The 15,878-nt window shown below is 41.1% G+C and overlaps 1 protein-coding gene across 6 annotated transcripts in view; it reads left to right on the forward strand.

Moving 5' to 3' along the window:
* Positions 1-15,878, forward strand: part of LOC139453284 (dematin-like) — a 127,135-nt gene that overhangs the window by 84,469 nt on the left and 26,788 nt on the right. For all 6 annotated transcript variants that reach the window (XR_011652414.1, XM_071234921.1, XM_071234923.1 and 3 more), the window contains exon 3: positions 15,607-15,674. Coding sequence is in view for 5 of the 6 variants with exons in the window: in XM_071234921.1 (XP_071091022.1) it covers positions 15,607-15,674 (68 nt within the window). In the remaining variant the exon portion in view is untranslated. The remainder of the gene's footprint in view (positions 1-15,606; positions 15,675-15,878) is intronic.

Consider the following 15,878-nt stretch of genomic DNA (forward strand, 5'->3'; position numbering starts at 1 on the left):
CACCTGCATTGTCTGATTAGACACCTGCATTTTCCGAATAGACACCTGCATTGTCAGATTAGACAACTGCATTGTCTGAATAGACACCTGCATTGTCTGATGATTGGTGTCAGGAGTAACCAGAGATTGTTCGTCTTGAGTTGAAGAATATTCGACTTGAAGGTTGTTCATCCAGAAACCGACATTGTCCTGTGAAAGCTGTCTGTGCTTGTGGATACAAGTTTTACTGAACAAGGGTTCTGACGCAAAGTTAAGACTACTGGAGTTCCATGTGAATGTAATACTTCAACAAGGAGGTTTGCCACCAGGACACTGTCAAGACAAATGGGAAGTCAGTATATGTATTTCTCCTTAGTTTTATGTTTACCTTTGACATTGTTGGTTGGTTGGTTTGTTGTTTAACGCCGCACTCAGCAATATTCCAGCTATATGACGGCGGTCTGTAAATAATCGACTCTGGACCAGACAATCCAGTGATTAATATCGTGAGCATCGATCCACACAATTGGGATCAATGACATGCATGAACCAAGTCAGCGAGCCTGACCACCCGATCCCGTTAGTTGCCTTTTACGACAAGCATAGTCGCCTTTTACAGCAAGCATGGGTTGCTGAAGACCTATTCTACCCCGGAATCTTCACGGGTTGCCGAAGACCTATTCTTCCCCGGAATCTTCACGGGTTGCTGAAGACCTATTCTACCCCGGAATCTTCACGGGTTGCTGAAGACCTATTCTACCCCGGAATCTTCACGGGTTGCTGAAGACCTATTCTACCCCGGAATCTTCACGGGTTGCCGAAGACCTATTCTACCCCGGAATCTTCACGGGTTGCCGAAGACCTATTCTACCCCGGAATCTTCACGGGTTGCCGAAGACTTATTCTACCCCGGAATCTTCGCGGGTTCCTTTGACATTGATCCACCATGGGGATTCAGGGCAAGAACTGGTCTCCAGCATGGTCGTAAGACCAAATAGTTTGATTGGTCAGGTTTGGTGTCATGGTTGATTGTGTGTTATCATACCAGACAGCGTGGATTGTCCCTCACAATATCCATAACTGGGTTGTCTGTCCAGACTCCATTATTTACGGTCACTGTCGTATAGAATATTGCTGAGTGAGGTGTTGAAGAAGAATCAAAGAAACAACTTGATCATGTGACTTATGGTGTTAATTTACTACTGGGTGGCATGTCAGGGATTAATCTAGACTTGCTCAGTACCCAGAATTTATTTGGCCCCAAGTCTGCCGCAAATGTCAGTAAAAGTTCCCAAATTGGAATTAAATATTTCCAATTCATGAAGTTGAAGTTAGAACTAATGATATGTCTTTGTAGAGGTGTCTTGTATTTCACTGGCAATAGGACCAATTAATAGGAATAGGCTTTAATGCTTAGTTTTAACGTTATTGCATTGAATGCCATTTTAAATGTTAGTGTTAAAATACCTCTGAATCTTGGAAAATAAGAACTTTAAAAGATCCTGACTTTGAACAAAATGGCAAATTTCCCCAATTTGCCTGCCAAGAGCACTTAGTTTGGAATCCTAGATAATTCCCTTGCATATCTGTCAGAATGCAGTCTTCCATTCTTGTCAATGGATGGTAGAGCTGTGTTTGCTGTTAGGATCCACCTGCAGGAAATAGGGCTGTGCCCCAACCTGTCTGGAAACAAAGGTGTGGATGTAATCAGTGATGATGAAGCTGGTGGTAGATGATGTTGCAGCTGGGTCGTGTGAGCCTGGAGCTGCTTCTGCTGCCGTGGAACCGTTTGGATGAGAGCTGGTTTAAGCAAACGAAAGGTTTCAAATAGATACCATGATTGACTGACAGTTGTTGTCGAACATATGGTTTTTGGATTTTTATTTTATGGAGCATCCCTGTAAGGTTTTGTGTGACCATGCATCACTACCTATGCAAAGGCCCATGCATAAAACAATCCATGAATAAGACCACGCTCTTGTATAAGGTATGGGAAACAAGGTGCCTTGGAAGAAACAACTTTCGCGCTACAACTTTCGTAAGTCTATGTGAAGGTATGGCAGTTGTGATCACCTTAGCGTTAAGATTGCTTTGTACAAAGGCACCCCGATCTGCCCTAACTCTGAGTGATCTTAGGCCTACTATTTAGTATTCTAGGTTTGGGAGGTGTAAGGTGTGGAATTTTTGTGTGACAGAATATTTTTCAAACATTCATTTTTCCCTTTGAAAGGAGATGGCCAATGATTTTATTTCATACCTCATGTTTTTAGGAGTTTTATAGAGCAATCAGAGCAAACTAATGTAAAACTTGAGGCCAAATTACAATATACTCTGTCTTATACTTTAATATATACTCCCATACTCAATCACATACGCGGGGCTTTGCACTACACCTGGCCACAAACAATACCTATATTCAGATGATGATGATGACGATGATGACGATGATGTTAGTTATTTAACGAGCACTTCCAGACAACCCTTCAGGGAAGAAGAGCCGATTTCACCCTGGGTTTTCTACTTTATTGACCTTTCCCGTGAAGATCTGGGGTAGAATAGGCCTTCAGCAACCAATACTTGCTGTAAAAGGTGACAGGTTGTAAGAGGCGATTAACTGGATCGGGTGGTCAGGCTTGCTGACTTGGTTGATACATGTCATCGTATCCCATTTGCATGGATCAATGCTCATGATGTTAATCACTGGATAATGTCTGGTCCAGACTTGAATATTTACAGACCGCCGTCATACAGTTGGAATATTGCTGAGTGTGGCGTTAAACAACAAACCAACCAACTAAATGCCCGGAACACTTCCAAGTAATATCTTTGTGTATGAGTGAGTGAATGTTGTTTAATGCAACAAAGAAACAAAACTGTATTGACCCAGTCTACAAATACCACCCACAGACTGGCTGACCCGCGTATGTGTCCGGCACACTGGCCAGCACTGGTCAACCTGTGTCTGGATATTAATCAGGCGGGGAGTATTGATTGATGTGACGTCTGGCAGATCTATTGTGGGTCCAGGCAGTGATGAACGATTGTGCGGCTGTCTATTGACCGGTATTGGGGCTGAGTGTTGTGTCAGGGACGCGTGGAGGTGGAGTGTGGCTTGTGTTTGTGTACACTAGGATAACCCTGGGTACCATGATTCCTGGTGGGTTGTGATGCAACACTTGGTCATCTTCATCATTATCATCATCATCATCATCATCATCATCTGGATCACACCTGTCTGTGAATTTTGATCTCAGCAGGAATGTGTTTGACGCGGGTGTTGTCAGAGGATAGAAGTTCTGTTGCCAACAGGAAGAGAAAGAGAACCACTAGGGCTGGGATGGGTAACTCGGGTACTCAGGTCGGGTGGGGTTAGTCACGTGATATATTGTTTCATGACAAAAATCACTATAGTTATAACTACATGGTTACATGACAAGTTTAAGTCTCTACTGTTCGCATTTCTTCATGACTATGAACACGTTCCTTCTGACTTTATATGTTTGAACAAAGCTAAAACTTCAGTGTATGCATGACCACATCGTTTTCTACGTGTATCTTAAAACATTCGGCCAGGGCTACTGTCAAACTATTCCCAATCAGACATTTTATACCTATCTCTTGACACCAACAGTGGGTGCCCAGGTAGGGTCGGGTAATAGGTATGTGGGTACCCGGGTAGTAAATTTGGACTCGTCCCAGCCCTAACTTCCACAAATTGATACTGCCTTCGTGGTCTAGTGGTTAAGCGTCCACCCAGAGAGTGGCCGCTTCATACCAAAAGACGTTAAGAGTACTTGTTGTTACCCTGTCTGGCACTCAGCATTAAGGGGCTAAAACAAGAACTGGTCGGCTCGGAGTCAGTATACTGTGTCTGAGTGAGGTATTCATGTTAAACTGTGGCATGGTATCTCAGTGAGCTAGCACTATAAATCGGCATCAGTCCAGACTAGTATTAGCAGCCACACTCACACATGCATGCACGTCGCTATATAAGTGCCATAATCTTGGATGCAAAGCTAAACCCAACTTCACCTCACCTCACAAAGCGATCTTAGTGCTAAGACGATCGTAACTCCCATACTTTCACATAGACTTGTAACAATGGTACCGCTAAGATCATTTCATGGAACAGGACGCTGGATCTTGGGCATAATTTCATAAATAGATACCTTGAGACAAAAAGTCATTCATTATTATTAATTTGTATTTTGTGCAGAAATATGGTTAAGTACCATGGAAAAAGTATAAAGTATCAGTGAGATGCTAATTTATGTTGTACGGATGACAGTTGTGATATTTCTTGATAGGCTGGATAATAATTATTGGGAGATGAGACTTTGTATAGTTCAAGATGTCACCATGATGTTAGAACTGTGTCTATCTATATGTTAATACATCACTTGACTATTAGTTTGACAGTAGCCGTTTAGTCCTTTATCGTGTTCAACGGAAAAATCCAGTGTTGGTATATTAGTATTGATACCAGAAATACCAAATCCTTGAACCCTTTAACCTGAAGAGAAAATGTATGCATATTCAATTAAAAGAGTAGGCGAGAGAGGATCACCTTGACACAGCCAAATGGAAGAACTGATACGCTCCTTCCAAAGTCATTAGCAAGAACTACCAATTAGCAAACCGTTCTTTAAGCACCATCTTGAAATTCTGGCGTCAAGAGGGTGACATGTGGATGTCGAGTTTACGACCAATCAGCAGCGTCTTCACTTCACCCTCGCCCCTTCTCTCAAGTCTTTTCACATTCATTTTGGCATTTGATTCTTGGGGGTAATTTTCTCTTCCAAACCTGGCACGACAAGCTATTACTGAGACTTTAACGACAATGTAACTAACCCTGCAATCACCTGGCTCGTACATTTCACAGTGTTACTCAGAACGATTAGGCGCCCACAAACACTCGACTTTAACTGAGGTTTATGTAGACGATCTTCATTTCTTAATGGTCTTCTGCTTAAGTACAGACGAGGGCTTCAAAGTGCTTGATTGCCCAGTTTGGGGCGACTTTGAGATTTTTCTTGTTTACTGTAATGTTTTTAGTATGAAGGAACACACTGAGTAAACCCCGATTTGAAACAGTTTTAGATCAGTTAACTAAACTATTTAAATATTTTAATAGGCAGGAAATTGACTGCATTGAGGTAAACAGTGCTAGCCCTTAAAAGACCACCAAGTTTGGGATTTTGATGAGATTATTTTAGAATCTGTGTATGACGTGTGTTAAAGTTATTGACAAAATTTCCTGAGAGATGTTACCTGCTGGAAAAAGAATTTAAACTTATTTTTATCAAAATACATCAAATTTGGTTACAATTTAGAAGTGTTTCAGTGCGTGCAGTTAAGAGTATGTATCAGTGATCCAACCACATCGCTTGTATTGCGTCAGTCCAGCATCAGCACTTTCTCAACCAAGCAGAGGCACACATGTCTGCTGATGAAGCTTAATTCACTCTGAAATGATAATGTTTTCATGGCGCGATGGGACAAATTCAGTGCCAGAAGAGTAGAATTAGATGGAGGTTTATGAACTCTGATGGGTAAAATACTAAAAGTTACAACTTGCCACCAGTTTCTTGTCAGATTTCCACCAGCTTGATGTCAGATTGCCACCAGTTTAATGTCAGATTTCCACCAGTTTGTTGTCAGATTGCCACCAGTTTGTTGTCAGATTGCCACCAGTTTGTTGTCAGATTGCCACCAGTTTGATGTCAGATTTCCACCAGTTTGATGTCAGATTTCCACCAGTTTGATGTCAGATTGCCACCAGCTTCATGTCAGATTTCCACCAGTTTGTTGTCAGATTTCCACCAGTTTGATGTCAGATTGCCACCAGCTTGATGTCAGATTTCCACCAGTTTGTTGTCAGATTGCCACCAGTTTGTTGTCAGATTTCCACCAGTTTGTTGTCAGATTTCCACCAGCTTGATGTCAGATTGCCACCAGCTTGATGTCAGATTGCCACCAGTTTGTTGTCAGATTTCCACCAGTTTTTTGTCAGATTATCACTAGTTTGATGTCAGATTGCCACATGTTTGATGTCAGATTTCCACCAGCTTGATTTCAGATTTCCACCAGTTTCTTGTCAGATTGCCACCAGTTTGTTGTCAGATTTCCACCAGCTTGATGTCAGATTGCCACCAGTTTGATGTCAGATTTCCACCAGTTTGTTGTCAGATTTCCACCAGCTTGATGTCAGATTGCCACCAGTTTGTTGTTAGATTTCCACCAGTTTGTTGTCAGATTTCCACATGTTTGATATCATCACCAACCAATCACCCACCCATTACAAACTACTCACACACCCATCCCCCGTCCATCTCCTGTCCATCACCCGTCCATCAACCTCCCATTACAAACTGCTCACCCACCCATCACCCGTCCATCTCCCGTCCATCACCCACCCATCTCCCACCCATCACCCGTCCTTCACCCACCCATTACAAACTACTCACACACCCATCACCCGTCCATCTCCCGTCCATCACCCGTCCATCTCCCGTCCATCACCCGTCCATCAACCTCCCATTACAAACTGCTCACCCACCCTTCACTGACCTTTTCACCAATCCATCACAACCCATCACCCACCCATCACCCATCCATCACCCATCCTTCACCCATCCTTCACCCATCCATCACCCACCCATCTCCCACCCATTACACATTTGTGTGGAAAACTTCAATAGCGTTGTTTTGTTTGACCCCACTCTGAGAATTCTGGTACTCTTGGGAAGGTAAGTGAATCATGAGAATGGTGTGTTCAATAAGGTGTGTGGAATCCTGGGGTCACCCAGCTGTTAGGGAGCCTCCCTTGCCTGAACCGAAGCACTACAGTAAGCTATTATCAGTTTCAGTGGAGACAACGAAAAAATTACCAATTTTCTCCGCAAGCAGACCACGTGTCATGTTACAGGTTTTGTCGAGTATTGATTTGGGGATGAACATCTCAGCTGTGATTCTGTTTACAGAGTTGAAATTACCTTTTCTGGCAATCAATTTATCAATAGAAGGTTCTGGCCAAGACACTTGTGTTCCAGATATAGATTTCAACACAAGAAGTTCATGTTCTGGTGCCAGACAGTCCTGTTACGTGTTCCGGGTCACCAAGGTGGTCGGCATCGGTTAAATTCAACCAAATGGAAGGATAGTTTCTGTTTGATTGCCCTTCTATTTCAATGGTCAGGTTGATTTATTGGATGCCTCAGTGAAAATGCCCAAAAGTTTTTTTTGTGGACTGACAATTTTTTAAACATAAAATGTCAACACCAGAGAATGGCCAGTTCTGATTATCTAATGAAACAAATTCCATGGAACGTCAAAGACAAAATAATGGCATGATTTTGGCGATGGTAGAATGTCAATATCGATTGTCATAGAGATGTTTTTATGAAAATGGTCTGGTGATAGATAAGGGCAATCTTGTTGTATTGTAAGAATAACGTTGTGTTGTAGAAGTGCTTATTTAGGGCTGATTGAGGTAATGGATTGGCCCTAAGACAGGGTAAACGGTTCATGTGGCACAGACAAATTGACCGGTCATTATGCAGCAATTGTGTCTGGATCCTGATACTTGTCTGATCAAGGGCTGAAGGGAGAAATAGTGGAGCCCCAAACTAGCAGGGTTAATTGCAAGTCGGATTTGTTATAGCTGTGTCTGAACACAAATGGTTATTGTATTCAAAGATGGTACTCTGAAGGCAGGAAAGTGGTCTTGTGTATGCAGGACATGACCTAAATACAGCAGTAAGAATTTTTACAAAAATGTAGGGGCATGGTGAAAATAAGATAGAATTGTAAAATATTATCTAAAAGTAGTCACCTTAGATTAAAAAAACTTAAAATACATTAGCAGGGCCCTCTTGCTCAAAGCGATCTTAGAGTACAACTTTCCTAAGCTTATGTTAAGGTAGGTGTGATACGGCCCGTCTATGCGCTGAGATTGCTCCTGGGGGGGCACTGGGGTCTAAGTCGCCGCGATTTGCTGTGCAGAGTTGCATCCCTTGGGCACGCCAGAAACCTATGATTGTGGGTTCGAATCCCGGTTCGCCCCGATTATGTTTCTAGGTTTGTCAGCACCATACCTGTGCTTGTGGGTTTCACCGAAGCCCAATGGTAAACGTCTGAGACCTGCATCACTTCAGGCTTTCCTCCCACATGATGCTGACACGCCGCATTATAACTGGAATACTGTTAAAAGCGGCGTTAAACCAAACTCACTCACTCACTCAAGTGTCCTGTTTTTTAAGTATGAAGATCAGATAATATTTTATTGCCCATGAGAAATTCTTTTCACATCAGCGCATCACCGAACTTTTCAGATACATATTTAAGGTTATATATATATAAGTAGCACAGACAATACAACATAGAATTAAACAGTCGAAAGAAGAAAATGCTACAAATAAGTATAAATAAAGCTTACAAAACTGGCATTTAATATTTGATGAAAGTGATTTGGCAACCGGAACAGGTCTTTGACCTTTTAGGTTTAACAGTTGGGACGAGATATCTTTGTCCAGATGTCAGAGCAGAGTAATGGGAATTTAATAAGTGAGATGGGTTTGCGAAATTTCTAGAGGCTAAAGGATCAACATTTTGTGTGTGTATGTCTTCTGGGTTTCCCCACACACGTCTTCATTACACCAGCAATCTTTTCTTTAGTACTAACAGTTTTCTTCAGTCTACTTTTGTTTTCCAGTGGAGTGAGCTTTTATAACATTACTTTATTTTTGAGTCTGAATTTTCGTAAAGATTAAAAACAATCTTTACTTTTCGGAAAGAGTAAAAAAGTATTAGTCTTTACTTTTGTAAAGTGTAAAAGTATTAGTCTTTACTTTTCGTAAAGAGTAAAAAGTATTAGTCTTTACTTTTGTAAAGGGTAAAAGTATTAGTCTTTACTTTTCATAAAGAGTAAAAAGTATTAGTCTTTACTTTTGTAAAGGGTAAAAGTATTAGTCTTTACTTTTCATAAAGGGTAAAAGCAAATTAGGCACCTACTGTATATAACCATTAAACATGTGTCATTGGGTGAAAACATTGACAAGCAGTAGACATGACTCTCATGCACTCACTCACTCACTCATGACCCGTGAAGATCCGGGGTAGAATAGGTCTTCAGCAATCCTTGCTTGTTGTAAGAGGTGACTATGCTTGTCGTATGAGGCAACTAACGGGATCAGGTAGTCAGACTCGCTGACTTGGTTGATGCATGTCATCGTATCCAAATTGTGGATCTATGATCATGGTGTCAATCACTGGATTGTCTGGTCCAGACTCGATTATTTACAGACCGCCGTCATATATCTCGAATATTGCAAACAAACGCTCACTCACACTAACCCTCCCCCCCTCACTCACTCATTCACTCACTCACTCATTCACTCACTCGTAGAATGTGTTGGTGAAGGTTGCTTGTTGTCCTGGAGATTGTGTGATTACAAATTACACAGAACAGTCCCTAGCATCAAACTTCTCTAAGTTATTTTAGTAAACTTTGTTACCTGTGAACATTAATTCAAACACACTAGAGACATTTGTAGAGCTCACAAACTTGGATGCTTTCCAGAACAAGAATCAGCTGAATTGAACTGAACTGCACTGGAGAATGTCCCACAACAACTGAATTAAAATCTGAGGAATAAGTTTGGAAGTTCGCTGTGTGCTGAATGAAATTGTTTCAAAGAATAGATTCACTCTCCCAAACAGCTTGGGAACTGTTATCCCCACAAGTTTCCTACTGAATTAGTGATAGCAAAGCCTCAAATGCAAAACATGTTATCATTTCACTTCTGTGCAACTTTCACACATGCTCTGCATGCACATTGTATGAGAGAAATCAGTTAAAGTTGGCACACATGGCCATACCTTACATAAACACTATCAAATATTCCCTATGTCAATACCTATAAGACACTCTTGAGACCGTCCCAAGAGAAAACAGGTTCTTGATAAATGGGACTTTGGCGCCACCGCAACCTGTTCTGGAAATTCCATAGAGTATTGCTTTCTGCGTGAGAGCGATTGCCATGGTGTTTTAGACAATTTGATTCTCTTGTTGCGGAGTCAGTGTATCATTTCTTCTTATCTGTCCCTTCCCAGTGATGTATGAAGTGGACTTGATTAGCTGCCGTCTGCTTCCGAGCACGGCCATGTTGACTTAGCATTGAAGATGCTTAACACTTCAAGTCAACTTTGTGAATAACGACTGATTTTGTCGATGGCCTAATCATGCTGTAGCTCATTGATGATGTAATGAAAGTTTGAGATACTCAATCATTCAAGTTAAAAGGAAAATGCTCTTTTGTGGGAAGCTTAGATTTTGTGCCGTTTATAAGGCATTGTTATGGTTAATCAATAGTTGGTTTATTTTTTTATTCTGTCTTAATAGAGGTATATAGCATGTCATTGTATATAACTAACACACCAATGGAGTTGCTCACTCACACACTTTCTCATTCACTCCCACCAATACCCAAAACCCACCCAAACTCACTCACTCATTCATTCCATCCAAAATAAAAAAACCCCCCAAAAAACCAACTCGCTCGCTCACTCACTCACTCACTCACTCACTCACTCACTTACTCCGATCAGGATCTCATTTTGCTGAAAGATTTGGCATGCAGACAAAAAAACCTAATACTTTGTCCTTGAGACAATCCCAAGATCATCAATCAGATAGGAATCCTGAAGATGAAATCTGGAAGACACAGTTTACAAGAAAAGGGTGATTTCCTCTCCTGATGCAGACAAGGAGCTTGGAGAACCAAGCATGCCATAACTCACTGACTTACCCAATAGAGCTCCAACTTGAGTAATGAATTGCATCAGCATCAATCCAAGCTGTCATGGCCGCCTCCATGCTTCTGACACCAGATGACCTTGTCTGACCAAGGTCATAGCAGTTGCCATGAAGGAAACCAAGTGTATTCTTTACTGAAAGTCGACCTAAAGTATTTTGTTGCTGTGTACAAAAACGAATGATTTGATACAAATTTGTCGACCTTTCTTTGAAAAGTTGGGGAAAAGAAAATTGGAATGACCTTCTCAAGATCAAAAAGTTCCTATTTGTTGAGGGAAATATAATGAAGTTGATGTTGTCTTTTGTGGAAAATGATTGAGCTCAAGGGACAACTGGATAGGATGGAATTAAGTTTGATGTTCGCTCAAGTGTACAGTTTTTGGTTGGAAATTGATTTGGAGAGAAGTGTTATATACTTTTGCAGAAATACTGATTTGATTAAAGGTTATGCATTTGTTTGATTTTGAATGAGGTTTGAAACTTGTGAAGGAATTGATGAATAGAGATATATTTTTGGAACAAAAATTGGTTTGAAGTGAGCATTGCCCTTGATCGATCAAGGCATCTTTCTATGAATGGATATTTGGTATTGAAGTCTGTGATTATAACAACCTTGTTTTGTTGAAGCCATGTCTATGAAGCCAATTCCTGCGGTGTTCTGCTCAAATCAGCTAAGGGCGGACATCATGCCACTTTGTTCGCATTTAGATGATCACAACTCATCACATAATCTTAACATAGGTTAGTGATGGTCTTAGTGCTGAGACCACACCCAGGACACTAAGCCCAACCTATGAGTGAGTGAGTGAGTGAGTTGTGTTTGAACAGTGTTTCATTAATAATATGACATGTCACCTTAATGTGGGAAGAAAGCCAATTAGCATTGGTCATAGATGTGTTGCACATTGTTAAAACTCACAATCATGGATAAGGTGCTGACTGACAATGGACTCTTTTGGCCCTAACCTGGGATTTGAAATGTAACCATCAGAGCCTGCATTGTAAAGGGAGACAACTCTCTACAGCAAATAGCTGTCGACTTGGGTGCCAACATTCCCAAAGCCAAATACTAGTGCTTAGAATCAACAGTGGATTGCTGGGCCATCAATGACCTTCATATTCGTAGCCAGAGGATATTGCGAAAACGATGTCAGAACACTCCAATTTGCTCTCATTCTTGTTTTCTCCGTGCTGGAGCGGGCATGCATTCTGTAAAGGTTATTCCTGAAAACTAGACAGATATTGAAGCTGTTTCAGATTCCTAATCTTTCATTGTTTGTGTCTATAAGACTCTTAAGAGTTAACAATAAAAAATGAGGTTAAACATAACACTTGAAACTGTTTTGTAACTTGGAACCTTGCATGCTTGGAATGCTTTGAGTGTTTTGAAACTTGGACAGCATGTGTTTACCTATGAGTTTTTTCCACTTAGCTTGTATGAAAACTTCTGAATTATATCTGATCAATCTGCTGCCTGGGTTTCAGCCAGGCATGTAAAATATTTACCACTTTGTTGGCAATATTTGTAGTGGGAAAAATAGAAAAGAATTTCAATCACTGATAAAAGTTGATAAGGCATGAATCTTTCACTATTGCTCTGGCAGACGGTAAATATTTATCTACGATAGTGGGAATATGATAGACATGCTGGTGTTCTTAAAGGGATGTGTACATTCAATAATAGTCTTTCTGACAAACAAACATGTAGATTATAAAGAGAATAGGAGATTTACACAGGAGATTAAAAATTTGCACACATTTTAAAAGTTTTTTTTTTTCACAGGGAATTAAAAAATATACAATTTTCACACATGAGATTTTCACAGGGATTATAAATTTACACAAATTTTGCTCATGCGATTTACACGGGGCAACCATAAGACAGGCCAACACCATGACAGCCTCTTTCTCCTCTTTCTCCATCAAAATCCTGTTTGTATAATTTAAAGGGAAAGGTGTCATTTCAATGTTCTAATTCTTCTGCAGCTGCCGATATACGTTTTGTTCCAGTGTCTTCATGGGTTAAGTTGTCAGACATGTTACTTAGTTGCATGTCATCATACCCCAACAATGTGAATTGTTGTTCATTATATCAATCACTGGTTTTCCTGATCAAGACTTGATTAAGCCTCTTGGGATGGGGGTTTGAATAGGTCCCCAGCAGCCTATGAGGATCGTAAGAGGCGGCCAATCTGATCGGGTGGTCAGGCTCGGTGACATGGGTGTCATGATGATGTACCCAGACGGCATGAATGTTGTTTCATAGTATCAATCACTGGTTTGTCTGGTCCAGTCTTTTGTTTACAGGCCACTGTCATACAGCTCAAATTATACGAGTGGAGTTGGCTTGAAGGAACGTAAACAATTCAGTGGGTATTCAGTGTCCACAAACCATTACATCGCTGCAGTACTGTTAAAATATTCACATGCTACTCGATCTACCTGAAAGAGTTTTGTTTGCAATTTTTAACCAAAGGCAATAGCAGAGACATCATGTTCAACAAGTAATCTGGCTAATTTTAACACTAAATCTTCAGAGTGTTTTCTTGACATCTTTGATGAGTGCTGCTCCCTTGAGATATTCATCTGCGAATACGTCTGCCATCATGATGGAAACATACGCGGTTTATTCTGTTGTAACAAAAAATGAGCCTTTGTCAGAACAACTTACAAGTTTGTTGCCAGTTTCTATTGGCAGTGGTCAGGTGTGAGATTGCTTTTTATGTAATACTGACATGTGAAGTAGGAACATGACATTTTCAAATTATGTTGTCCTTTCTAAATTTGAATTTTTAAAAATTCTTGAACCTTACTTACAAGTTTGCTCATCCTTGTGGATTCTATTTGCCTGTTGTGGGAGAAGTTGAATGATACATTCATGGAGGATGTTTCAAGTCCTCTCCTTTGAGGGTTTCATTCCTAAAAGGAATATTTGAAAAGAGGAGCAAGATAGTTCAAGGGAATCATGAATCCATTCATTACTTGATGGGAGATGACTCTAGTGGAAGGTTTCAGCGACCTGGTACTTATTGGCTTTGATATCTGAGCCTGATCACCACAAAATGTGTTAATAATGACTTGATTTAACATGTTTGTGCAACGGTTTCGTTCCCGAACCAATAATTGTTCTATCAAAGAAGGATGACATTGATTCACTGAGCCACTGCTGTTTGTTACAGCCGTAGCGCACAGCACTGTATTGGAAACAATTTATTGCCAGACATTCTTTTAATGTGTCTATGGAATGGTCCGCAGGGATGAACTCTGGCATTTGGAGAACATTGCACCGGCCACAGAATGTCAGCTTGACTGTCCAGACGTTCAATCTGCCAAGCTTGATTTTCCAAGGGAGACAACTTTAACCTTGCAATAAGATCTGGCTGCAAATTGTTACAGATTTAACATGGATCAAACCAGACTGTTGATATGTACATAGTACAGAGAGAAGATTTGATAACATGGATGTCAATAAGATTTCCTTGTAATGTGATTTATATTTCTTTTGGCGCTATTTTTGGTGCTATTTTTCCACTCCACGCAGGGGCATGCTTAAAGTGCATAATGTTTATTAGACAATGTTGTAGTAGGGATGAAAAGTTCCAAATAACCAGAAGCATCAAGTGATGAAGTCCTGAGTTCACTGGACTGCCTCCGTGGTTTAGTGGTAGAGTGTCCGCCCGGAGAGCGGAAGGTCCGGGGTTCAATCCCCGGCCACGTCATACCAAAAGACGTTTAAAGATGGTACTTGTTGTTACCCTGTCTGGCGCTTGGCATTAAGGGGCTAAAACAAGGACTGGTCGGCTCGGAGTCAGTATACTGTGTCTGAGTGGGGTACCCATGTTAAACTGCGGCATGGTATCTCAGTGAGATAGCACTATAAATCGGCATCAGTCCGGACTAGTAGAAGCAGCCACACACACACACACACATGCATCCACGTATGACATACTCACACCATGTCTCACAACAAATCCCCTGGTTCTTTCAAAGCAAACAAACGTCGTCATGTCACCTCACCTGAGTTCACTGTGGAAGCTCAGTGGTATACACCATTTTACCATTTTCCACCAGAGTGGCAGCTTTTAAGCAAATGCACTGATTTACTGGGGTTATTTGTTTTGGGCTCTGGAGGACTCCCAGACTTTAAGTGCATCGGTCCCCACTTTCAAAATGGAGGTAAACTAACAATGTTAATACAAATATAAGAGCTTTATTATTTTGCTTGTTTTTATTTTATTTAATATGTAATATAAGATGTAAGTTTTACTCATGTTTCCTGAAACTGCACTGGATGCTCTACTTGCCCCCGAAAGTTTGCAGCTTGTTTTGCCACGGTTTGAAACATCCCCGCTTCATCAGGTGATGATGATAGGGCACGTAGTATCCCTGAAATGTTGTTACAAATAATCAAGTTAGTTGTTTTCGATAAAGTTTCATGCAATGTTCTTCCAACTTCTAAATGCCGAGGGGGCACGGGTGGCCCAGTTGTCTAAGGCGCCACGATTCGCTGTGCAGAGTTGCATCCCTTGGGCATGCCAGAAACCTATGATTGTGGGTTTGAATCCTGGTTCATCCCGATTATGTTTCTAGGTTTGTCAGCACCATGCCCGTGCTCGTGGGTTTCACCGAAGTGGTAAACGTCTGAGACCTGCATCACTTCGGGCTTTCCTTCCACATTAAGCTGACGCGCCGTGATATAACTGGAATAGTCTTAAAAAAGCGGATTTAAACCCAACTCACTCACTCACATGCCGATCAAGGACTCTCTATGCTTGTTTGTTTGTGTATTTATGGCTCTGTGTTTGTTGCAGGCCCTGAGTCCACTGACCATTCCGCGAGTGAGGATGAAGATGAGGAGAACACACCAACAGACCAGCAGGTAAGACCCTCACACACGTCACACACACATCACACAGGCATGCACCTCACAGCTAGTGCGTCTGCTCCCTCTGTTCCGGGGTCCAGAGGGTTCGTAGGTGTAAAAATTTGGATGAAAAGTGACCATTTAAGTTTTTGTCTCATTCTCCCAGTTGTTTGAACTGCAAAGATTATTCTACTGAAACTGTCATTCAGTGAATATGAT

This window comes from Haliotis cracherodii, unplaced genomic scaffold (genome assembly GCF_022045235.1).
Source record: "Haliotis cracherodii isolate W230 unplaced genomic scaffold, xgHalCrac1.p SCAF_9, whole genome shotgun sequence".
NCBI classification, from domain to species: domain Eukaryota; kingdom Metazoa; phylum Mollusca; class Gastropoda; order Lepetellida; family Haliotidae; genus Haliotis; species Haliotis cracherodii.